The sequence below is a fragment of the Mesitornis unicolor genome, unplaced genomic scaffold, assembly GCF_000695765.1.
Source record: "Mesitornis unicolor isolate BGI_N332 unplaced genomic scaffold, ASM69576v1 scaffold4214, whole genome shotgun sequence".
NCBI lineage: Eukaryota > Metazoa > Chordata > Aves > Mesitornithiformes > Mesitornithidae > Mesitornis > Mesitornis unicolor.
Window position 1 is genome coordinate 6,351 of NW_010180661.1, and position 26,781 is coordinate 33,131.

A 26,781-nucleotide genomic window follows, 5' to 3' on the forward strand; every position below is an offset into this window, starting at 1 on the left:
CTGATTTGTTCCTCCTGACTCTTCCTTACAGCCCTCCTAGAGACCAGGCTTTAGGACCTCTTTCCACTCCAACTGGGTGCTGTTCAGTTCTGTCTGAAATGTTTTTACAGAATATGTTATTCTCTGAAATATGGGGAAACTTATTTTGTCATGGAAGTTCAAAGATCCCACTCACATCAAGCTGTGTGCCGAGTTGTCTCATAGAATTGCACAACAGATGCCCTTTGGAAAAAATGTAGAGGAAAAAACCAATTATTTTGAACACAGCATTTCTGTACCTGAAAAGTGAGCAGTTCCAGATATAAACAGAATTAATTATTTTGATGTTCTGGCTTCTGACCAATGTCACTGTCACTCTTCCTGTTTACCTGCTTTTGAGTTGCCATTAGAATTCACTCTAGTGGCTTTTCATAGCACTTGTGCATTATGCGATCACAGCTTGTTGGTTAGTTAGCCTGTTGTTCTATCAAAGCAGATATAGTTGGTCAAATGAAAGCAGCTGATAACTTACTTAGCTTTGGTTCTGTCTCTAGATTTTACATATTTCAGCTCAAATATTAGAGCTGTTCCTGACTTAAACTGACCTTTATTATCACCTGCTGCTCTGAGCAGCCCACCAGTGTTACAGAGGTTACAGAGGCAGTTTCATTCTGCAATTACAGGGGAGAACAAAGAGCAGTACTTGAAAGAAGTAATTAATGTCTTTCATTTGATTGTAAACTTGTGACCGATCTTGATTTTTAAAGAAACTTTAGACTTTGCGCCTAAAATTCTTTTCGTCCATAAACCTTTAAAGCCATGATAAGAAGCTGGATCTAAACCTAGGTCTTTTGTATGTAATATATATTTTGTGGGGTCAAATATTTTATATTATTACATCAAAGAAAAAGCATGTAGGGTTAATACTGTCACTTGAATTGGAGGAAAGAGATTAATTTCTTGTTGTCAAGGTTTGTTTTGTTTCATTTTTTTCCTCTGAAATACTCTCCTGCAAACATTGTGGGTCCAGTTGCTTACAACTGATACTGGGCCAATTATTCAACTCACGTTGTCTTGGGATCTCTGTGCTCATGTTCTACCAACTGAAACAGTAACAGCATTTCTGTGACATTGTTACTGATCTTGATTTTTAAAGAAACTTTACTTTAGACATTGCACCTAATTTTAGGTGCAACTTAACATAGATTAAAACCATAGGTTAGAATATGGGGAAGATATTAAGATATACAGATAAGCAGATATAAGAAGAAATGCAAAGTATGCAGAATATCCGTTTCAATTTGTCAATTGCTTAATTAACAGGAGGAGGATCAGTCAAGTTTCTCTTGTTATGAGAGCACGGGAGGTGAGTTTCTTTTTCAGTATCATTTGCCATTTCATTTTGAAACCTTTGATCTCCCCTTGTATTTAAATAGTTACTTAGAAGGTAAAGTGAATTCAGCTTATTTATATTGTGAAAGTTATGTCTCAAATGATTTTATCATGTGAGTTCTCTTTGAATGAAAATTAAAGCTTATAAGACATTCCTACATTCTTTAGGCCACTGGTTCCAAAATTAGTAGAAGATATTACTGTTAATCAGCATCAGATCTTACAGGTGTTTTCAGACATTAGTAGTTTTTGAAAGCTTGTTGGAAAGTACGAGCTGCCGAGAGTCTAAGAGGAATGAAAGGATTAATCAAAGCCTTTTACACCTAACCACGTTATGCAGTGAAGTGTACACACCACATAATAAACAAAATTGTACGTGGAAAATGAATGTGTCTTGTCGGTGATTAAAACAGAGACATAATAACATTCCAGCAGGCTCAAATGGTGCAAGATCACGTTCTGTACCAGTGCAATCAGGCCAGTGATGGACTCAGACCGGAGGGTACTGCTCTTTTTAAAAAGTACTTTCAGTAAAAGGGAAAGCTGTATTACATGCAGTCATTTTGGTGCTCAGATGACAGCAATATCTGTATTTCAGTTAAGATTATTCTTCTTTGGCTGAATTTGAGGCTCAGGGGAATTTAAGACTATATATCAGATGTAGTGCACCGAATATAAAATCTGGGATGTGGACAAACCTCTACAGCCATTATAATGTAATAACATATTCAGAGGAAAATGCAATGGCTCAGGAAGCACTTCACTACATCAAGATGCATCTGCTTCTCTTTTATTTCCTCCCTACCCTCATTTTTTTTTAAAGAGCTGATGTATATATGCAAGGACTAATTTTCAGATAAAAATATTTTTATCATATCTGCAGTGAGTACTGTGAAACTGCGGATAAATAGGAGATAAACAGGCTTGTGGATAATAGCTTGAGGACACCTCCTCCTGGAACGCAGAGCATTATAGCAGAAAGTAAATCCAGTGAAGTCAGATCGCCTTGCATAAGCAGTACACAATTCAGTGTGGAAAGTAGCCGAGATCAAAATTAGTGGCTCTTGCAAACTGGTTTGTTTGTGGTTTTTTTTCATTTTAGACTTTTCAGAAGATCTGAGGAAAGCAAACATCATTTTTGTAATTGGTAAGTAGGATTCCCAATTTAACTGCTCATTTGAAAACACCCTTGTTATTCAGTTTTGGTTATATGATTTCTTTTAAGGTTTAGCAGAACTGTTTGGTTAAGAGTATTTAGGCTACAATGGTGGTTTAGTCTTTTGAAAGGGAGTTGGGATTCACTATTGTGTTATTAACGCGTGTCTGACCGTGCTAACAACAGTTGTGTAAAGCTCAGAGCCGGAGGGAAGTTTAAGTGTGAAATACTCAAAATTACCTTAGCTCTTGTGCAGTTACAGTAGTGTTGTGTGATCTCCCACAGCAAAGCCGCCTCGTCAGCATCAGTTCAAATGTTACTGGATTGGATTTACAACTCGGAATTTTGATGTTTAGGTGGGGGAAAAAAAAAAAAATCAGGTCTCTTCACCTCTTTACTTGTGAAAGAACTTTTGTAAATAGAGGTTTGGATTCTGCATGTGCTTAACATGCTGTTAAAAAAATCAATGGCCTGGTCACCATGCATGGTGCTTAGCGTGCCCTGAGGCTTTGCAGGTTCAAGGTTTACTTTATCTTTGCTTTCTGGAATTCCGTTCACAGAGAAAAAGCACTATGTTAATGCCCATTATCATTTAAACATAACAAATGTAAATAGCATGAACTTTGAACAGCCTTTTAAAACAAATTGTAACCAAATTATAAGGAGAGTTTTTCAGAAATGCTTTGTAATATAGAGAGGAACCACAGATTTCCAAAGACCTATGACTAGGTATGCAAACATGGATAATTTTACCTAAAAGCCAGTCACTTTCTGCATTCTTTTTTACCAAGGTAAATTCCTACTGCAATTTAGTCACAAATGAATGGAAGTTTCATTCAGAGGCATAAAAAAATATATCCCAATACCAGCAGGTTGAGGGAGTTGATCCTTCCTCCCTATTCAGCACTGGATTCAGGCTGCATCTGGAGTGCTGTGTCCAGGTCTGGACTCCCCAGTGCAGAACCACAAAGATGTTTAAGGGATAGGAGCATCTTTCATATGAGGGGCTGAGAGAGCTGAGCCTCTTCAGCCTGGAGAAGAGAAGGCTCCAAGGGATCTTGCCAATCCGTATGAATACCTGATGAGAGGGAATGTAGATGAGCGAGCCAGAATCTTCTCAGTAGTGCCCAGTGATAGGACAAGAGAAAACGTGTACAACTTAAAATACATTAAATTCCATCTGAACACAAGAAAACACTGGAGCAGGATACCCACAGAAACTGTAGGATCTCCATCCTTAAAATATTCAAAACCCAGTCCTGAAAAACCTGCTCTAGCTGACCCTGCTGTAACAGAGGTGTTGGACTGGCTGATCCCAAGAAGCTCCTTCAACCTAGAGGAGATGTGAAGAGGCAGCATGTTTATGTGTTGTACTTTTATCTTGCCCCATCTTACACCAAAGACAAGTTTTGTATTTGTATCAATTATTGCAAACCTATGGTGGATATTATGCATTTTAAAAAATAAAATTAGATTACTGAAGAGTTCACTGGAGACATTTCTTAAGGGAATGAGGCATGACACTTAATTTTCAGTCTTTAAGTAAACTATAATTCCATGCTTACTGAAGTACATCTTCCTGCTGTTTCCTACACTCTGCCTCATGTATCTTACTGGAAAATTATATTTGGATTTGTACAAACACAGATTTTTAAAAAAACCTGAAGATGCTCAAGCTGTTCTGCCTCTGAAATAGTCTATGGTAAAGGCATATTTTTCTATTTACCTCTAGACTGCTGCTTTTTTTTCAAAGAGTGGGTTTTAATATGTTTATAATTTTTATAGGCCATCTATTAGCCATCTTCCAGCTTAAAACTGAAAACTCACCTTTTCCCTATCTCTTAAATCCATCTCAGTCTATCTAGTAAATGCTTTCTAGAAACATAAAAATTCTGTTTAATCAAAAGTCTTACTTTTTTTGTTGAAAATGTTACAATGAAGAGTTTCACAAAGTCCAAATATGTGGTACTTGTCCATAAACTACGTAGACTGATTTATACATTTTCCCAAAATTGTATTTGGCCATCCCAAAAAGCCACCAACCTTGAAAAAGCTTCTTGAAGTCTGATGTGAAGAGCGAGGGTGTATTTTTCCTGTGGTTTTTGTTGTTGCTGTGTGGTAGGTTTTTGTTTGGTTGCTTGGGGTGGTTTTTTGGTGGGGTGGTTTGGGCGTTTTGTTTTGTGAGTGGATTGTGGGGGTTTTTTGTTTGGGGTTTTTTGGTTTGGTTTGTTTTTATGGTGACCAACCTGAGAATGTCATGGTTGCCAATTTGGCTTCAAAATCGTGATCATACTCCATCTAGGAAGTGAAAATGAATGGTATTTCACAGAGATTTCTCACTGGTCTAACATTTTACACACCAGAAGCCTCACAGCAGCAGAACAGAACTGTGAAGGTGGAGGGGAGATAGTGGGGGATAGTAAGAAAGTAAAACAAAAACCACCACCACAAGTTCTCAGCGTCTCAGTACTCCATTGCAGAGGGCAGCACTAGAAACATTCAGCCCATGACACCCTGAAAGAAGGCAGGCAAGATGGGTTGGAGCATCCTGCTGTAGATACTGCAATGGGAAAGACTGTCTTGGTCTCAAGTGTCATCAGGAATGTTTACTCATTACACAGATGCACTCATGAGGTAATAAGATCCTTATAAAGATGTTTTAAAACTAAATTTCTGAAGATGTGCATTCGAAGTAGTTTACAAACTAATTGAAATAAACACACCATCTGCCATAGCTGACAAATTGAGACACCGTTTATAAGATAAAGGGAAAAAAGCAGACAGTTCCCCCCCCTACTAATTTCCCTTGAAAATTCTCCAAAAAGGGAAAGAAAACAATCTAATTAGCAAAGATTTACATTAGAGTTAATGTAGGAATTAATTAGAATAACAGTCAACCCGGATTAATTAAGCAACAATGGTTTAACCAGACAGCAAAGCAGACACTGAACCAGCAACTCAAAAAATATAGGAGATAACAGCAGGGTAATAAAAGGCAAAACCAAGTTAAATTTGGCCTGAAAAGTAAAATTCAAGAGAAAAATAAGAGAATTGAACAGATGCAAAGATAAATTTGGGGTATGTTGTAATATTTGAAACTTGCATAATTATTACCAGTCACTTAAAAAACAAACCAAACCCCAACCACCCATCAAAGAAAAACCCCTACCAACGAAAAAAGCCTTTTTCATCAGAGCAACATAAGTTTAACAACAGTGGACAATATGTGATTTTATCATTCTTCACTAATGCAATACTCTGTCACATCTAGAGAACTGTTGTACATAAAGTTGCCAGGAGCATTCTCTCTCCCTGTCCTCCACAGGAGTCTCATAAAACAGACCCATGTTTGGCTTTGGTTGAGGCTGAAACTGAAACGAAGTTTCTGGGAATCTCTCTGCACTTCGGATCAGAGACAAACTCCCCTCTTACTCTTAAATGTAGCGTTTAAAACTCAGTCGGTGTAACCAATTTCCTCTGCAGAATCCTTGTCATACTCTTGCTGATGAACAAAAGCTGATAATGGCTTAAGCTCAATGTAAATAAGAGCAGCTTTTCAGCTGACATTCTGAAGATATTATCACCACCTACATTTACAGGTAAAGCGTTATCAGCTGCAGACACTAGCTTCTTGTGCATACAAAAAAACCCCGAGAAACCACAAACCCCAAACCTCCTCATTTGTCCAAGGTATGACAGACCTTGATCAACTTTATCAACTTGATCCAACTACTAATTGAGCCATGCTTTGAGTAGAGGGTTTTACCAGATGAGGTCTCTTTCAACCTATATTATTCTACAGTACCTGTATTATAGTTCCTTCTGTAATCACAGAGCCATAGGATGAGCAGTGCTGGTAATTAAGACCTCGATCAGTCCAAGTGCTAGCAGTAGAAGCCAGTGAAAGCTGCTTTCTCTGACTTTCCATAAGAAGAATTTCATAAAATGAACTCCAATTTTGCTTTCAGAGGGATGAAAACTGAGTGATGTCCCAGGACATCACATCACATCACACTGCCAACACGTGCTCCAGGTTGTTTTCTGATTAAAACCGTATTTCAGGGAAAAGAAAAATGTTGAGGGATTGTTGTTGTTGTTTTTAAATAACAGCATCATTCCTAGATGGTTTCACTCAGACTAAAACCATACATGAACATCAGATGAGGGGCTATTGAGAACCCTTCAGGTGCCACGTTCTGAAGCTAAGGCTTGCTTTTATTTGTATAAAAAAAATCCAAGCAACATTGCTAGAATTGCTAAACTGATCCAGAATCATAGCTTGATTATAAGGACAGCTTGACTGGGGTTATTTTTATTTCAGTCGACACTGTTATGCAGCTAGGTTTCCCCTGCAAGCACTTTTCCATGATACAGGGATGATACTCATTATGAAAATAAGGTCTAGAAATGGAAGCATTTGAAAATGAATGGTGGGACTCCTGCAAATCCTGCTACTGGCATTTTATTTAAATATTCATAGTATTTTGGTATACAACAAACTCACAAGATTTGGCAAGTATAAAATAGACATCCCAGTCTCAGTCTGTCTGTATAACACTTCTGGTTTATTACTATTTCTGGCAGCAAAGCCGGTTCATGAACTGCTCACACTGCTTGTTCCCATCCCTGCTCACTCCCAGTGGCAGTTCCAGCTCCCTTGAGCATCATTAATTCATCTGCTTGTGATGCTGTGCTCCAGGCCAGACAGGTACATCCGAATCATGTGCCAAGGCTTGTGGTTGTTCGTAGACTGGGGGAAAATTAGGGCATGAGGAAGAGCAGGTGTAAGACACTATTTCTTTAACTGGGGTCTTTCACTGATCTGAGGCAGACTGCAGTTAAACATTCAGAAGTGCTGCTCGGCCAGTTGTCATTTCTCCCTACCCACTGAGACCGCTCCTTTTCTCCCCTTGAAGTGCTCTCTGTGAAGCATTTCTGCATTCAATAATTAAATGGGGAAAGGTGACCACCTAAGTCAGCAGTGCTGCCAGAAAGCTGTTTGCCAGAAGATCCCCTTACACAGTTTCACAGACAGCTGAATCAACATAATGGAAGGGAAAACTGCACTAAGGGAGCGCATAGACCTATCCAGCACATGACCCATCCTTGTCTACAGAAAAGCAATATACAGAACTGCATTTAGTTTCTGTGCTCTCTCTAGTACCCTGGTTCCAGATACTTTCTTACTGTTTGTATCAGAAAGCACAGAGGGACACACAGAGGATTCTATTTCCAAGAATAATCTCAATAACTGATACAACATGCTTAATTTCTTAATCTGCAACTTCTTATTACATTAATGAGTGAGCTTTAAAGCAGAATATACTGTACTTACCAATACTAGCACAATACAAGAGTATGCCAACACTGAAGAACTGGTAGTTCTCCTGCAGGTCACAGCACACTCATAATTCCTCTGGCAATTTTCTGGGCTTTAACTCTTTATGTCATATATTAAAATCAGAAGACAACATGATTCATCCGAGTAGCAAGTTACTGTGAATCAGTCTGTCACTGGTTAACGCATTATTTTTTTCCAAAATATATGTAGGCAGAATACAAGATGACAGCATAGAGAAAAAATGACAGTGTTCACAGAGAATCTTGCACCTTCACAACAAAAGTGGGGACATATTTTCCTCCTCCTAACAACTGAGCCACTGGGAAAACTTCACTACCTTTTTCAATGCCTCAGGTTTTGTTTTTTTTATCTTTGTGATATTTGAAAAACAGCATAACAAGTTGCAGTGAAGCCTTCTTGACTGAAAATATCTTTGTGCTTGCTTTTGTTATATTTAAAATGCAGCTGTTGTTCCTTATAAACTTTCTTCAAGTAAATGATTCATTTATTTTTATTTTTTTTTTAGAAAATGCATAGATTTAATAAAGATACCCTCTAAAAGAACAAAATATGGTGTTTGCAACACAACAAATTGATAGTAAGCCTCATGACTGTAGGGTTAATTTGCTGCTAAAGCAGCTTACATAGCAGTCTTGTAAGTATATACCCTGAGCAGGAAGGAAGTATCTAATTAGTAGGGAAATGCATTTCCTATTCTTTCAACCTAGATAGCTCTTTTTCAGTCACATTAAAAGCTGACCTTCAGAGGGAGCAAGACATTAACTAATACTTGAACTTCAGGCTTGTAAATTAATACTGACTTAAATGCTGAGGATGTGTTCAGCCCTCAGCGCTGAATTTCCTGGGGGCATTCAGCCTCTTCTTAGATCAGGCCAAGCAAGAGCTGTGGTCTCATTTCTTGGTAAGAAAGAACAAGATTTTGTCAAGTTGGTCGTATACATTTGCCAAGCAGTAGGATGCTATTTCTCATCAAAATGATACTAAATTAATAGCAGCTGCCATAAAATTTACCATTTTCAGCACATAACTGTTACTTAATTATGTCTTTTCCTCTTTAAAGAGCTCAGCATTTTATTCTCGGCTTTGTTGGAACTCTTCTACGAAAAATAAACATGGTCAATTTTAATTAATGTTTTGGAGGCACAGTAATTCTCACCATGGTGTATGCCCTGCACATTGTCTCAAATGACAGCATTCTCCTTTAAAATACTAACAGATAAAGGTATTCTAGAAACACATCAACTTTTCTGAATATTTAGCTGCTGTATTGTTATTTCTAAAAGGAGATCTAGCTTATTTAGTGTATGAAGGGGCATAATGAAATTTGTTTCAGCTCTGCATTCAGAAGATAAAACAGTTGTATAGGAAACAGAATAAAGTAATATTTATCAATTTTTTTTCCTTTAACACTGTGTATATACACCAAATAAATAGGATGAAATCACTGCACTGCTAGTATAGTCGAGGCCAGGAGGCAGAATGTGTAAGCAAGCACATGCACACACAAGCTTACTAATCTTAAAAAAAAAACCCCAAACACACAAGAACAGAAGAGACATAAAATTAATTGTCACTACAGATATTTAATAGTCTCATTACAGATAATTTGCCTATAATTTCTCTGTATCCATTTCTCCGTAGCCACTCTTATTTAGTCGGTGCTTTTACACAAGAATAACATGGTTCTTATTAAAGCAATAGCAAAACAACGTGTAACCCACATTAGCAAGAAAATCAAACCATGACAAAGATATTTCTAGCTAAAATTGTAGCACAAGTGTGATTCTTACACCATGGGCTGATAATTGTCTTTGTGAAGCTGAAGTAAAAGACTCCAGGTTACAGTAGACAAAACCATTCCTTTGATGTTATTGCCTTATCAACCACTTTTTAATCTCAGCTATGGTACTGTAACTTCTCTGAAAATTATACACTCAGAGCAATTATTTCTTAAACTGAATGCAAAAGTCAGAAGAAAGTTCAAGTAAGGAGGAGATCGTACCAAACTCACTCTGTTGTAAGCAATTTTTTCCTCTATTTGTTCATGGAAAGATAAAAAAGAAAATCACACATTTTCTTGCATCCTAAATCCACATAATAGAGCTGTGTAGTCATATTTACAAGTCCCAACAGGTGATAAATACACAAACCACATGTTTAAGAAACTTTACTGAAAAGAGTTGTGGGTTTTTTATTAAGTTGGCCTTACTTCTTCTGATTTTTTGAGCACTGTCTCCCTAAAAGGCTATAATTACCTTCTATAGCAATATATCTCCTGATTAGATCCATTAAAGATTGTAAGCATGCTGGTAAACACCTTGAGATTTCTCCCCAAACCCTGACATTGGCACAGCAGAAGGTTGCTTTCCCAGCCTCCCCCACACCCAGCACCAACATGGTCCCTCAGCACCCCCCACCCCACACAGGGTACTCACCTCAGCTCTGCCAGCAGCTCTGGAGGCCACAGCCACAGGAACAGGACCACCGAGAAACAGCTTCCAGCCATTTCCATGGTCTGCCCATCTCTCCAGCCAGGTTGGGGTGGCTGCTGTCCCTCAGCAGGCAGCTGAATGGGTGCTTGGTATTTCACAAGGTCAGCCTCCAGGGTGAGGAAGGAAAAGTAGCCACCTCCATGGAGGAAGTGGGACAGGGCATTGCAGCACCTACAGAGCAAAGAGGTGTCCAGAGCCTCAGAGACAACCCCAGAAAAAAGAGCACTTGCCAGAGAAATATCCAGGAGAGGCAGAGTTTTAGGTCTCACAGTGCTGTTTCTGACAAGATACCTGCAACATTCACCTAAGTCACTGCCCCCTCCTTCCTGCCCTTTTGTCTCCCCTCAGGCCCCTGGGAGATGTGACCCCCAGCCTGCAGCTGTGGGGAGCTGGGTGGTGGCCATAGGTGCCTTCCCTTCAGCCTGTGGAAAAATCACTTGAGCAGCTTCACCTGAGCACGCTGCTGGCTGAGACTGCCCTTCACCGCCTGGTTGGTTGGCTCTGGGCCTGGCTCAGAGGTGGTTTTCCATCTGAGTACAGTTGTGGATGTGGAAGAGCAGGTGGTGACAAGGCCTGCATGTGTCCTTGGCTGCTGAGCTCTTTACTTTTATGCTTCCCTACCACATGCATGAAGAGCAAGCCAATGCCACAGCTTAGGGAGTGGCATGGTGCTTTGTCAGCATTTAGCAGCTTCAGTACCTGGCATTCAGTTATCAGTAGACATCTCGCTCAAAGGGAAAGGGAGCAAGCACAGTGAAATTTTGCTCTTACCTTTACCTCGGTGCAAAGGAGTTTAGTTACTGTACACCTACATGCGTCCCACATGAAAGAGGTATGTTTCACCCTGTCTTTGCCTGTACCTTTCCAGAAACAGGGTCAAAATATTTCCCTCGCAAGATGCAGTGAACATTGTTTTGCTGGTATTTGTTGCAGCTATCCAGCTGAACATGTACTGAGTCAAATATCATTCCCCACTGACTGGTTGTTGCATGTTTTTCCTTTTTATATGGTAATGGTGTTTTAGGAACAGGTTCACGTCTGCAAGCCATTTCACACTGTTGTGACTCCTTCGACTTTGGTACACATTTTCTGAGTCAGCAGTGCAGTGTATCAGAAAGGAAGCATCACTTGTTCTACTGTATAGAGAAAAACAAAATAGGCAGTCTCATCAATTTCCTCCCATTTTCTGTGCTACACTTTAAGAAAAAGAAGATATTTATTCTTTTCTAATTCTAGATATTTTTCCCTCACAAAGGTGGGCCTGGCTCTGGCAAAGGTAGCCAATGCGAACAGTTAGCCAAGAAATACGGGTTTACTCACCTGTCCACTGGTGACCTTCTCCAAAATGAGTTATCGTCATTATCAGAGAGAAGTAAATTGATCAAAGACATCATGGAGTGTGGTGAACCTGTGCCTGGCGTAAGTGACAGTTTTATTTGGGGTCCTAATGGTTAAGCAAAGGCAGTGGTAGGTAGGTTGTCTAAAAGGGTGGAAATACGAGACTGGAGCTGATGATTCTTATTTAAATAAAATTAATCTGCAACCTGAGGGAGAAGTTTCCTCATTGCCAGATCTGTGACACTTCTTTCCCCTTTTGCTGCCAGTATTTTTTTACATTTCGGACTCACATAGGCAACAAATTAGCCATGAAATACAGTGAGACAGATGCTGCACTATGCATTGTGAAAGTAAGAATAAGTACAGGAAACAGGAACTTTATGCCCATTTTATAGCTTCACATTTCAGATTCAGAGCTGGTCCTCCTGGAGCTATTCTAATTTAAAATACCTCCAGCAGTTCCCTGCAGTGCTGGCTGACATCCCAGAGTAGCTGGACTGCAGTTTAATGGAGACCATGAAGACAGAGTGTGTTGTTCTCAGTTGGACTTGACTTTTACACGCAGGTCTGTAGCCACAGCTCTTGGGGGGTCTTCAGCAAGTGCAGCTGGATCGTAGGATGTGTTTGTTAATGAAAGATACTGGGAAGTGCTGCTCAGGGGAAACTAAAAGCTGTGCTGAGGCTTGATTTTGATTGCTTTGCTCTTCAGTGTGTTTTGTCAGAAGGGGTCTCTAATCACTTTCCATGCAGTATAATTGTATCAGTGGCATAGCAAAATGCAATCAGATTGGGAAATGCTGCAGCAGTACTCCAACGTTTCACAGGTATTAATTTTGAAACTATGAAATATTCCCAACTGTCTAGAGGACACTTTGGGAACTCTTGGATGGGTTGCAACACTAGATCTGCATAGCACAGCTGGTCCTGAGAGAAGAAAAAGTAGAGTGCCCTGCTACCTGCAGGACAAGAAAAACACCTGCATTCACAAGACCTGCTTTTAGCAAAACAAGGCAGTTCTCAAGGGCGTGGAACCAAAGTTAGTGTAACAAGCAAAGGTGTCAATTAACTAGCCAAGTTAATTAACCAAGTAACTACTTTTCTTTCCAATGCAGGGTATTGTCCTAGAGCTACTGAAGGAAGCCATGGTTTCCACGTTAGGGGACACAAAAGGATTCCTGATCGATGGTTATCCTCAGGAGCTGAAAGAAGCAGAAGAGTTTGAGAGCAAGGTGACTGTATAATCGTAATGCTGTTATAGCTGCTATTAAGATACAACTGTACTTCTCGTTCTGCTTGGGTCCCCATCTTTAGCTGATTGCAAGGAAAGCACCTAAAGAGCCAGTCCAACAGTGTTGTGCTGCTGATCACTGAGACTTTGGCACCTCATCAGTGTAGCAACTCCACTTACACAGACCCTGTAATACAAGGGGAAGTAAAGGCTGATTTTACCCAAATTTAATATAAATGCCTTCCTGTGTAACCTCATCTGGGTGTTCCTGCTCCGGCAGGGGGATTGGACTGGATGAGCTTTTGAGGTCCCTTCCAATCCCTAACGTTCTGGGATTCTGTGATTCTGTAAACCAGGAACAATTCACATTTAGTGGAATGCACCATTTTTAGAACCAGTTTTCTAACTCTAGTGGATGGCTGCTCTACGTCTCATGAAAGTCTCCTCAAGCACTATTTGATGTAGGTTCATGAAAGCCTGTATCATCACAGTTAGCATCTTGTACCATTGAGCCGGCTCTGATAAAGCTTGTTGCCACTTTGAAACAGCAAAACACAGATTTGATTTTTGTGATGAGTAACAGGTGGCATAGCCATAAAAAGAGCTTTTTGCAAGTGACTGGGTGGAAGTTCAGAGAGTTATCGATTTCCTCAGTATGTGCTAAGACCTACTGAGAAGTCTCAGTTGTACATTTCTCAGTCTGCAGAAAATACTCTATATAAGCCCTGTGAATGAATTCACCAGGGTTTAGGAGAAAAGAAGTGGTAAACTAGAGGAAATAGTTAAGCATACATTCTATCCTATTACACTCCACTAATGTCCTCTACAAGTTTGAAAGGTAATAAAACTTCAGTGAATCATCTGTTTTCTCCCTGAACATTCACTTGCTTTGTTTGGTTGATTACCACAAAAGCCTAGCAAGATTTAGGCATCAGAAACTAGACAAAATAATGGGCAATAGGATTTGCTACAGAAGCCATTCATGGAAATGTTGATCTATTAGTACCTTTACTAAAATGCCACAGACTATTAAAAAGACATTGGAGATTTCTTTAATTTTGTGTAAAAGGAGGAACTATTTCAGCAGTGCTGCTTTTCTGGCAGGCGTACATGTCATGTCCTGTGAGCACTGGTGTGCTGGTGTATGCTATAAAGTAGAACTTAGACATCGGAGTGTCCTGGACTGAGGCGCTGCCAGGCAAACAAGTCTTGATGCATCCGGTGCAAAAGCAGAGCCCCTGTCAGTTCCCATAGACACTGTAGGAGCAAAAGATCCTGTGGTCCTGAGCTGCTTTGGTATTTCGGGTCAAATACAAGTACCCCAAGTGATAATTTTGAATATGCTAAGAATATTGCTGCTGTTTCCACCTCATGTTTTTGCAGGGTGAACTTGACTGGCTGTAAGCTGCTCAGTAAGTCTGGGAAGTTTTAGGGATGAGTCATGATTGAGATAATGCTTTGCAGCTCCTTCTAAAGGGCAGTGAGAAGTTCTTCCTATGTTATAATTGAATGAAAAGAGGTGGGCATCAGGCTTTATTAATTAATGGCAGCAAAGTGCAAATGAATAATGCTACCTATATGCATGATGAGTAAAAAACATTATAATTGTTTAAAAAAGAGCTGTTTTCTTTGGAAGACACTGGGAATAGTGCTTATACCTAAAAGCTGGACAGCCCTAAATAGAATTAGCTGTGTAGAAAAGCTTATTCTCCAGGCAGTTTTGCCCAATTCCTTTCTGTGATATAATTGTACTTCTACCTAGCCATGAGCACATGTCTCTGTTCCCTCCTTGGTCTTTCTGCTAGGTGACAACTAGAAAACAAATTATAAGTTCCACATCACCAGGTGAAAGATACCCAAAAAGACAAAGACCCAATACGTTAGACTTGTTTGGTTTCCTGCAGATGTCCCCACAGTATGCATTATTTAATCTAAATTGTGTCAAACAAGATACTATTATCTCTTCCTAGAAGTCAACGGAGTCCTTCATATCCTCATTGTAAGGTGATGGCATGACTATAACTGATGAAGGGAACCATTCCTCATTTATTCTATTATAATTCAGAACAGACTATGAAATTCCTCATACGGAGCTGGGAGGAAATAACTTATCACCATCCCAGTCCAATTGTACAAAAAGGACATTTGTTTAAATCCTTGATTAAGCCCACATATTTTTTAACTTCTTGATCTAAGTCTCCCACACTGTTGTTAAAACTGCCTTCTTGTCTTTTTTAATCCCAAACCCCAATACTGCTGCTGCTAATAGCATTAATGAAATGAACTGTGTGGAAGAAACTGGATGGATAAAAGCTTGTCCAACATCATCCCTTGGCTTCAGGTGCTTTTTAGAAAGTTATTAAGGTAGTGGAAAGGTCAACACAATCCAGACATTCTCAGTCAAATGCAGAAGGTTCAACATTAAATATTTACTTTTAGAATATTTCTTACTTTAAGAGCAATTTCCATATATCAGTCATTCAGACTTTCTTTGCTGTAGCCATGGTAAAAGCATGAATTTCTAATGGCCATCGTGTGAAGAACAGTCCTCTGTTCTCGAGACCTTCCCAAAAGGTGTTCTCCAAATCCCTGCTAGAAAGGGAAGGAATAAGAAAAAGCTTGAGAGCATCATTGAAGCATTTAATATATAACTACCTGGAAGAATTATCACATCATTTTTCTGTGACCCTGTAACACCTTTATTTTACTTGATAGAGTGGAGCCGATCCCGTTGACTCAGCCCAACGCTTGATCAGACAAAACCTTGTGTCGAAGTGAGCTGTGCCTGAGCGGGGCACATGACAACTGCAATAAGCTAAATGACACACATGTTTCTCAGCATCCTGGGGAAAGAACGATGGGGATTTGTGTTTAGAACTTTTGGCTCTTTCCTAAAATATTATAAGGAACATTTTGCTCTTTCTTGTGAGTTTTTTCACCCATAAAGTACTGTAATATCTATGATCAAATGTAGATAGTGACAGTTATCTACTATCTTTGCCAAGGCCTGGGAATAAAAATAAATAAATCTGTATTTATTTTCTCTCTAGAAAAGGGCAGACTCTCCCTTACAACTAGTTTGGCACTGATCAAAAAGCACTAAATGGTGGGCTTCTCAGAGAGCTGAAATTACTCACCAATTTGAAAATGCCGAGAAATACATCACATCCTTTTGTTATGCCATGGGTAGTAATGATGTAGAATTACTCTGCAAATATTGACATAAAATAGTGTGTGACATAAAGTAATTCCCAGGATGTATTCCTGTGAATATGTCCAATACCAACCATTTGATGGTGGCCCTGAGCCTGTCACTACTCATTTCCATTTTGAGTAGGCACACTTTAATTTGGACATTTCCTTCTTTTGCCTCTTGAGACTCTAAGCTACAGTTTACCACTCCCTGAATGAAAATACACTTTTCATGGATTGAACAAAGCAAAGGCTAGAGAAATAACTGTGTGAAGTGTTCCGTCAGTCCTGGGCTGTTTGCATCAAGCTTTTATCAAACAGTTGCAAATAATGAACTAACTGACAATCTTCAGTCCAAGTAGCCAGAATTTTTCAGATCAAATCTCTTTTTCTCTGTATGTGTAGTGCCCAGCCAAGCACAGCCTTCATCGTGAGTCTGGGATCTCTGAGTGCTGCTACAATAGGAGGCATTTGTTAATAACATAATTTCTGCATAGACAAATATGGAAGTAATTTGCTAATAAATTCCTTGGTGACTTTTTTGGTAGCATTTGTTTTTAAAATTATCCAGACAAAATCAATTTTACCAGGCCAGTAGTTTGAATACTCATTGGTTTTCTTTGTCTCTAGGTTGGGGAACCAAAACTTGTGTTCTGCCTGGACTGCTCTGCAGAAACCCTGAGCAATCGCCTTCTGATGAGAAACCAGAGCAGTCAGTGCACTGATAACGCTGAAACCATCATGGAAGAAATCGAAAGCTATAACCAAGCGTCAAAACCCGTGATTGCATACTATGAAAGGAAGACACAGTTATGCAAGGTAAATTACTTGACCTTTTTAATGAAATTATTGCTTTTTACTTCCATTGTATGAGAAGTATTCAGAAAACACTGACGTGACTCCGTTTATGAACTCTTATTAGTTTCTGCATGTTCCAGTTTGTTCTCATCTCACACTTCCCTGGTTTGCTTCAACTTCTGAGTTCCACAGTACAGTTCGAAAGAATAAAACCACAGGTATATTCTGAATCTGAGAACATACCATGAATCACTACCCCATGGGTATAGAATCTCTTATTAAACATTAATGCTGCAAACCTTTTCTTTAAGTACTAGGATTTATTTCTTTATAAGGGCTTTCAGAATAGGATGAAATACTATGTTAATCCAAAGCCCTTTAGTTAAATTTCAGAACAGTGTATATCCTGAAATAAAACAGACCTGCACACGAGAAAGATCTTTTGACTGGAATAAACTACATAGTTCTATTAATTTCAGTGAATTACCTCAGTTTACACCTACTCAGGATGTGATATTTAAAGTACTGGTTTTATTCTTTAATCAATATTTTTCAGAGAAGCAAGAAAAAAAATCCATCAGTGCAATTAACCAATGCATATACATGGGATGTTTATATTTCTTTTTATATATTTCTCGGTTCTGTCATGGCAAACTGTCCCATATGTTCAACTAGAGAAAGATGTAGTCCTATTGATCATTCTTGTCCTAAAAGGGAAAGAATCCAGTAATAGTTTCTGGAAATATTATGGGAGCTTTTTTCCTAGAGGCTGTAGCAAACATGCAAATCACATCACTCTGAGAAGTTCCCAAAAGAGAAACATGCAGCTAATTTATGCACTCATATCCTGACCCAAGAACAGGTTAAATAACACAATACTGAGAAAAATGATGCTCAACAGGAGAGTCCTGATTTGTGTCCTTTGCTCACCCCACAGTAAGTGCTTGTGTTTTCTTTGACGAGCTACCTTGCCAACACTGCAAGGATGCATCTAATTAAGGATTCAGTGCGGTGCACAATACACCAACACAGGGCGAGGCAAAGGAAGACGGAGCTCTCTGGATCTCTAAGGTCTTACCCCAGTGAGCTGTGCCTGTCACAGTGTCTGTTCCCCTTTTTGAAGCATCAGGGAAGTGACAGCCCCGAAGAGAATCGAACTACGCTAAATACTTTCACACAGATTTTGCAGCTGTGGTGTGCCTTATTTCACTTGACATGAACTCTCCTTGCCCTTCCTTCATACTTCTGCTGCAAGTTTCTGCCCCATCTCCCATGCAAACTATGCAATGGCAAAGCCTGCAGTCTTTTCTGGGAAGCTTATAGCTCTTTAGCTCCTTAAGGGACTGGACTAGACTATGGGTCAGAACTGGATATGTGCTTTGCACTCTTTTATCATTACTTTTTAGGGGAACTGGCATTGTGCGTTTGCACGTTAGAAAATATTTGTGCAGTGCTTGAACAGGGCTTGCACTGTTTTTCTTACAATGTCTGTACATTGTCTGTAGTTGCTTCTGATGAATGGGGGTATTCAACGTGCTTCCATCTTCTGGATGGATCTATTGGGTATGACAGCTCTGTAAAATCAGCTTTGTAAACATTAGCATGTAAAATGTCCTTTTAAGGTTGAAAAACACGTTCTGTTTTTCCTGCACACGAGTACTCTGTGTTGAAGTGTCTACCTCGTCTGCTTTTACTAAGCTGATAAAATACACAGCTGCTATCACAGGTGTGATTCCATTATGGACGTAAGTAAAGCAGGGAGATGCCCAAACCTCCCAAACCCTTTGTAGCCAAGTACATGTTCAGTTATTTATCAGCATTTAGAGAACAGTGCCAAAATACTCAGCAGAGGTAGACTTTTAAAATCAATCCTCCCAAGGCCGTCCTCGTGACCCTCCACCAGCCTCAGGCACAAGCCTGCAGCCCTGGTGCCTGTGCACCAAGGAGCAGAAGCAAATGTAGTAGCTGTAGCTGTGCTGAAACAAAGAGAACCAGACAACACAAAAGGTGTAACTGTTTGCTGCGTGGGAAATAAAGAGAAAACAGACATCTAGGTTTACAATTTTAGAACTATTTTAGCAATGAATATGTTTAAGCTGCATGTGTTGAAGAAAGCAGAGAGAAAAGAAGAGTTTGCAATACCCGAGACATGGGGTTAGTTATTTATTTATAGCAACGTGTTTTACAGATTGCTAAGCGTTGACCTTAGCAGCCACCCTAGTGTTCTCTGACAGAGGAAAGAAAAATCAGGTGGAAAGCAGAAAAGCTCTCAGTAATACTTCTGACTGCGACTTTTTTGTTTAATATTTTTCTGCCTAATTTTAATTATAACACCACATGTTTTGAGCTTTGGGAATCTGTTCACTCCTAAGTGGGTTTTATCACTCAGCAGCACTGACCAGCACTGGTTGAAGATGTTAATGCTCCCATTAAGATGCTGCTGCTTCCCTAAGTCTGCTCGCTGAAAGCGAGCACTGTGTATGCGTTTCCTAATCCATTTCAGGCAAAGCCACCAAAGTTAATTTACAAGTGTTGATTTGAAGACCTCCTACAATAAATGATCTCATCTACATTCATGGATTTTTAAAAATAATCCATGGACCTTCACATCACCACAGAGCAGAGGCTTGTGCACTCTTTTTCTCAGGCAAAGCTGGGGGGATCCAGCAGCCTCAGGGAAGTGCTGAGGGTGCTGAAGGTGCTGTGTGCAGATCCAGAGCAGTCTGTGATCCCAGGATGAGTGATGGCCAAAGCATCTGCAGCGAAGCCATTTGAGAGAGGAAGAGAAGAAGGGTTTAAAAGAACCTTTAACTGCAGCTTTCTGGAAAGTTTTTCCTGCCCAGGAATTATTTCAGCAGAAGCAGCTCTTTGGTGGAAGGCCCATGTGAGCTTTACATCCCTTGAGATTCCAGCCATGCTCTTTCTTAGGAATACAGAGGAGTGGATGTTGAGATTTTAAGAGGAATATTAAAGTCTAAATCCCACCTAACTGCCATGAGGGTTCAGTATTAACCTTTTTCAGCTGACTGAGCACCACTAATAATTGTAGGTGAAATTGTATGGGTGATCAAGTCTTGTAGGGCTTAACTGTAGCACCCAGTCCCTGTTTTGCCACAGAAAAGAAAATCAGAATCGTTAAATAGAATGGTTTAACAAGAAAACAGGGTTGACATACTGGTACTATTTGATTTCTCCATTTTACGTGCATTCAAGGCTCGACAAAGTTTTGCACCGATTGGGAACAGGACATGGCAATGGTGGTACGTGTCCAACTTGTCCTGTCCAGCCTAAAGGATTTCAGTCCCGAAACAGGCAGATTAAACATGCAAATGTAAAATTCAGTCCTGGTCACAAGGCCAGCAAAAGGTCTGCTGTGGGAATGAGATGTTGGACAAGCACTCAGCGGAGGAGGAACTGATCTGTCGCGCCGTATCAAGGTGTGCTTGAGAATACGGTGCCAAATCAGCTTTCTTATCCTCTGCATTGGAGCGGGTGTTACGGCACGGACAGAAGGAGCCAAATAAACACAGTGGAGACAGAAAAACTCAAGTCTGACCTGGCTGCTTCTGCAGTCATTGGGAATCCTCTCCTTGCTTTACTCACACGGAAGAGACAAAGGTACCTGGTTGTAACGGCATCCCCATTTTAATCGGTGAGAATGCTATGACCTTCTCTACACCTAGAGATACTGTGCATAGATGCATTCATTAATAACTAATGTGATATTTGGAAAAGGAACATTTTTCCATTCTGCTGACCTCTGAACAAGACCAGTGACCAGTTGAAGCTGTCAAAAGATCAGGACTCTGTTTGAAATTTCCCTTTGACCAAAGGCATTTCTGCTCAGCAGTAGAAGCGTGAGGCTTGCACAAAGGGTGGATAATTTGGGTGCAGATGAAACATCTGTGAACCTGACAGGAATAAATAATACTGATCCTTCCAGCCACCCAGCTGAGATGAAGAACTGTGATTTAACTCACAGGGATGTATTTACAAGGGAAAATAAACTGACTGAAGAGTGAAGGGCAAAGAATGGGAGTGTCCTCTGCTCACTTTTCTGCTAAGGCATCAAGTTTCTAAACTGTGTTCTGGAAGGTAAAGTAGTTGTAACAGTGGGGATATAGTTTAATGTTCCACAATTTCTTTCACAGCAAGTCACAGAACACCCACCTCTGCCAAGGACAGCAAGTGGGCGCTTGCTAACAAAGACCTGGCGCTGGAAATGCAAGCCCTGAAAGCACCACTCACAAAACCAATTGCAAGCTGCCTGGTACTGTGAGAATCAGGTGTTTCAGATGAATGAGGTGAAACTAAATGCGCTGTGGTAGCTGTAGTAAGCAGGTAGATGTTGTTTATAAATTTATTTCTCAGTGATTTCCAAGGCAGCTGGACAGAAAAGGGCATCTGAAAATTCAGTAGGCACCTACTTGTGTTTTAACATGGCTAAGTGTGAATATCTTTGAATATGTGGCCCTCTGTCAATTGAGAAGGAAGAAAAAATCCTGATTGCTTTTAATGTCTGACTCATCCGTTAAAGTTTAGTCAAGTGACAGTACGTGGGAGGGCAATAAGCAGTGGAGAAGAGCAATGCACTGGTAGTCAAGCAAGACAAAACTGATCCTGTCTAGCTCATGTAAGACACATTGTAGGTGTCTTAAGTACCGTTCTCTATTCAAAGTCCTCTGTGGAAACAGGGCACAAGCACAGCAAATAAGCCAGGCAGTCCAAAGCAGGGGATTTTCAGCAGTGTCCAGAAACCTTAACTTTTCCAGACCAGATGCCTATGGAAGTTCAGCCTACAAAGTTCAACCAGAATGCAGTTTTCTTTTCCTCTTTTTTTTCTTTTTTCCCCAGTGTTGTTCTGCTGTTTCTCTCTAACCTCAGTTGAAGTCGCAGGCTGGTTAAGCAGTAGTTACTAGATTCTATCACAAATATTTTCCATAACCACAGTGCAAGAATGAGTGACCATGAACCCTCATGATCTTCTGAGCCCTGTTTGAAGCGTCTCTGGGGAAGGGCACGTGTGCACTTTTCCCTGTAGACGAGGGAAAATCAATGGTTCTAAATCCCAAAGCCTACAGCAAATGGGGATTTGATTACAGAAAATTCAGTTGACTGATTTTAATGCCAAAAAGACCAACATTGGACTATGGAGGTGATTACTCCAGTCATTTTTCATAGGAGCTCATTAAATTTCTCTGTATTTGAAGTTACCTAAAGCCATAGCAGCATTTCAAAACAGGAAGCACTATGGAAAACTCTATCTGGATCTTGCCTTTATGAGAAGCCAGTAGCCTTGACTAGCCTTGAAAACAGTCCTAATTTATCAGGTTTGTTACAATCTGAGAAATACAGTTTTCCCTCCTGGAGCTGCAGAGTGTCAGTGAATTACTGTGGTAGTAGCTGTGAGTTGTTGTCACATCAAGTTAGTTTCGTGCCACGACTTTAAGTTAGTTTTATGAACTGGACCTTTGTTATTTAGGAGGCCAGCATGGGAAGCACTGGGGCTGGCGTTAGTCATGCACAACCGTATTTTACTGTTAAGAATCAGCGCTCCAGCCAGTCATAAAGGGCAGCAATTTCCACACTTGAAACCCAATTCTTCATCACAACTGCCCAGATCTAGACCTGACTATCAATCCCAGTGCAAGAATAGGTTGCAAAAAGCCAATGGCAATCAGCTGTGCTGAGCCAGGGCAGATGTGTTTATGGAGTAAAGAGATAATCAAAACACGTATTATGATCAGAGAGCTTTGAAATGGCTGCGGCCTTCACCCGGTGTGAAGTGTGTTTCCTGTGGGACAGGTATATGAAAAGAGGTGCCTTGGCAGTTGAGACAGACAAAACAAGCAGCTTTACAGCAGCTGGGATGGGAGCTGCTGGTTTTATTGTCACTGGAGAAGGCAGGCATTTGGTCCAGGATGGGTCACCATCCCACTTCTCTCTTTGCTGCTGGTAACACCCTCCTACTGCCTGTGTTTCTGTGGCATAGAAAGCTTCAGAAAGATGTGCAGCCCTTGTCTGAGAGGGGACCTTGCTAAGGCACCACCTGCTGCTTCACAAACTGTTCCAGCAGGCCTGCACTTCAGCGTCGCATAAAGCAGCGATGTTGGCAAACACCAATGTGACAGAGCAAGGGAAGCAAGAGAAGACAGCTTCCGAAAGCTGCCAGGAGGGGAGGGGGCAGCCAGCTCAGCCTGTGTGATACCCTCACAGTGAGCCCAAGGCACTCAGGCATGGCTCCTAAAGGCTGGCCAGGCTGGGCATTCCCAGTGCTGGAACTGCTGTGTGCAGAGGTGGATGGGCTGGATGTGCCAGCACTCGCAACAGGATGCAACAAGGGACCAAGCTTTGCAGCATCTGCGGGTGCCACCAAGAGCGAACCCAAGCTACGGAGCGTGAATGCGATCCCTTGCTGGCTCTCGGCAAGGAGCAGCTGCTGACTCCCACACAAGGCTTAGCATCGAGGGACTGAAATGTACATGGAGTGCAGTCAGGCTGCACAGGAGCCGGCTGCCAGCCAGCGCTGTATCTGAGGAGAATTTCATGGCCTATTTCAAAAAGACTTTTTGGAGTTTGAAATTCCTTTTATTCTCCTGCAGAACAAAGAGGGGGCAGAAAGCACGATGGCCAGGAGTGTCCCCTTCCAACAGCACCACTGTCCCAGTCAGCAACTTGGAGATGAAAATGCAGCACGTAGCTGAGAAACACAGGCTTTAGCAAAGTTGTGGGTCCAGTTAAATGTGTGCAAGCTCCATGGCACAAAAGCATGGAAAAGCAAGGAGAGAGCTTGGTTTGGAGTAGAGAGTCAAGGCTCTCACCAGGTGTTTGAGAGGAACTGAATAATCATCAGATGCAACCTGCATGGTGCACACAGCCAGTCACTCTGCACACTGCTTCTGTCACTCCTGTGAAGGCAAAGGACAGCTCTCCTTCCTCAGGTATCACCTGCGTGACACTGCAGGGCATGGACATCAAACCTCTCCTAGAAAACCTCAGTGCTACATTAAGCTGTACATTAAGCACACACATTACTGACTACAAGCATCACTCATCTTTGCTAAAATGCAGGGTGCTCTTCCTCAGCACAGAATAAATCGTTCTTGTTTTTGTTGAAGTCCAGTCCTGAACAATAACTCGAACAGCCCAGAAAACCTCTGGCCAAAACAGAATCTTTGGGGCGAGAAATATTTCTTCAATGAAAGTGAGTTCTCGTACAACACGACCAACGCCACTGTAAAACACGTCCCAGAGGTCGTCATTATGGTTGGACTCAATGATCTTAAAGGTCTTTTGCAATCCAAATGATCTGATGATTCTCTAAAACCAGACCCAGTTCCCCAAGCTTGGAAATACAAATGCACAAAACACACGACCTCGCTATGGCGCTGCCATTGGCTTTAGGTCAGTCACAGCATTACGTGCTCTGACGCTTCACATGGCAAGAAACAAGTTAGCAAGTCAGTCCTATTCATCTACTGACAGTATGGTATCAGTCATTCTATTAGGTTTCTTTTGGAGGGTATTAAATGTTACAATAGGTTCTAAAAATCTTTGGAAACTGTATATCAAAGGTGTAATTCAACTTTAAAACATGAGTACTTCAGAGAAAGAGCCTAGCTCCCTCATTTGATCCATGTACTTTAGACGATTGGAGCCTACAGCGTCTTCTCACATAAATCTGTGGAAACAGTGACTAATTTGGTTTGTGGAGGCTCCTCCTCTACATCAGCAGGTTCATAGCATGAAACAGAACAACTTTTGTTTTATATTGGACCGGGTTTCTGTGCCAGTGTTTAGACTCTGAGATAATTCTTTGTAACTTAATCAAAACTCCTGTTTTTTGCTCGCTTCCCAGGTTGATGCAGACGGATCACAGGAGGAGGTTTTTCTGGAAGTCTGCAAGACCATTGACTCTTTTCTGACCAAGGAAGAGGCAGCATCTTCGTTTCCAACAGAAACGCAGTAGTGACTTGCACAGCCCCACCTCACGTGCACTCGACAGAGGCTGTGTAAAGCAGTGCTGCTTTCTGGAGAGGTAGCTGGAGTTTGTGCATGTGGTGTTCTTTTAGGTGAAATCTTTTTTTCTCTGTTCTGACAATCCACTCAGTAGGAAGTGGTCTGCACGTTACCGCTGCACTAAGAACCGTATGTTGTTTTATTGGTTGTTTGCTCTCCGCGGGTTAAAGCAGCATGGTGAAACGCAGCTCTGGTTTGTATTTCATGATCTCGTACATAGGTTGGGAGTCAGACAGTGCCTGGCCAGCAGCGAGCTCTTCACCCACATCGTTCACCATTCAGCATATTAAGATCCCTGCGCACGAGTTTCCCATGGGTTATTATTTTCTTTGAGTTAACGGCATTCACTTCTGTGGTGTCACTTGGCTGGTTCTTGGGCTTGAGTGACTCAAATCTGGTCTCTGTTAACACAGCTGGAGTTAGGCTAGCAGTAAAATCAACCTTACACGTGCCCTAGAACAGTTACAAGAAGCAGCAGAAAAATTAATTGCAGGTGAAGATACGGCTGGGTGTTGTGGAAGTCTGTCAACCCAGCGTCGTGGAGCAGACACCATTTTCAAGACATCCTTGTTTGCTGCTGGGAATCCCAGGGTATTACAAATGACGACTTCCCAGTTTTGTGAGCTGAGGGGAAAACCATGGTTTTATTGTGGTTAGATGTGCAGTCCAGTAATTACCCATAGCAGCGGCAGTTTTACTGTATGAATTATAGTCTACAAAGTTGACCATGAGCCAGAATGTATGAAGATGTCTTTAAATCACACTTCGGAGGTAAATCAAATGCAAAAGTCAAAATTCAGATCATCACCTGTTGGCTCGTACTGGCACTGCCAAAACTTTGGGGAGGGGAGGAAAAAATGTCAGGGATTATTTGATTCCTATTGCTTGCATCTTCAGTAAGCCATGTATCCATACTATCTGCAAAAAAGTCTGTAAAAACCATACTGTATTTCCGTTAACCAAAGTATTGTGGAGTTTCTTTGGTATTCTGATAGCTAAACAACAGCTTGTTCAACATTCCTGTAAAGTAACCGCGTCCTCTTACTGGAACTACGGGATGAATTCGCAGGTGAAGTGGGTTGCATGATTGCTCTTACCGTCCAAGTTGTACTTTCTGCGGCAGGTTTGTACTTTTCAAGTTACCTTTCTTGTATTGAAGACATAATACAAATAAAACATGTACAAAAATGAGAAGTAATGGTTTCTGTTACAGTCCATGTGGGTTTAATCCTTTTCAAAGCACAGTCCCTGACTTCAAAACACAGCATGCGTACAGAACGTGTCCCTTCTGCATTCAGGGCCAGTTCTTGTTTTCTTTTCTTCCTTGGCATCTGCCCTCTAAGTGCCAATTCAATTATTTTTTAAGAGATTCTTAGGTCTGTGCTTATCCTTCACATCCTGGATGTTCCTTCTCCCCTTGGTCCTTCAATAGCTCCATTTTACCTCGGATGCTCTGGAAGTGCTGCTCCAGCTCCAGCCCAGTGCCGTTATGGGACCAGTAACGCACAGGAGTTTTAAGCGAAACTCAGAAAGCACCAGCTTGGGAAGGGAGGTTTCTCTGCACCCAGCCTTGAAGCACTAGAGCCGCTGTCGGGGGTAGTATTTTCCCCAAAATAAACTCAAACATTCTGGAGTTACCATGAAGTGGCAAATTCATGTGGGCAGGTTTTCTGGAGTGTATTTTTTTATTACTTTCCAAATTAGACTGTAATTAGAAGCGTGGCAAAGGCATCAACCGATGATTTTTTAAAAAAAAATCAAATTACAAAAATGTATTTAACAGACAGTTTCAGTTTAATTTCTGCTGCTTCTGGTCTTTTCTGTG

The 26,781-nt window shown here is 40.9% G+C and overlaps 1 protein-coding gene across 1 annotated transcript; it reads left to right on the forward strand.

The window, feature by feature from the left end:
- Positions 1 to 1,302: 1,302 nt before the first annotated feature.
- On the forward strand, positions 1,303 to 24,906 carry LOC104539572 (adenylate kinase isoenzyme 5-like; the record flags this gene model as incomplete). The annotated part of the gene is made up of 6 exons (XM_010183141.1): positions 1,303 to 1,345; positions 2,474 to 2,518; positions 11,637 to 11,800; positions 12,832 to 12,948; positions 16,770 to 16,958; positions 24,796 to 24,906. Coding segments are annotated over 6 exons (669 nt in total), but the record flags the coding sequence as incomplete, so codon positions are not given.
- Positions 24,907 to 26,781: the final 1,875 nt, after the last annotated feature.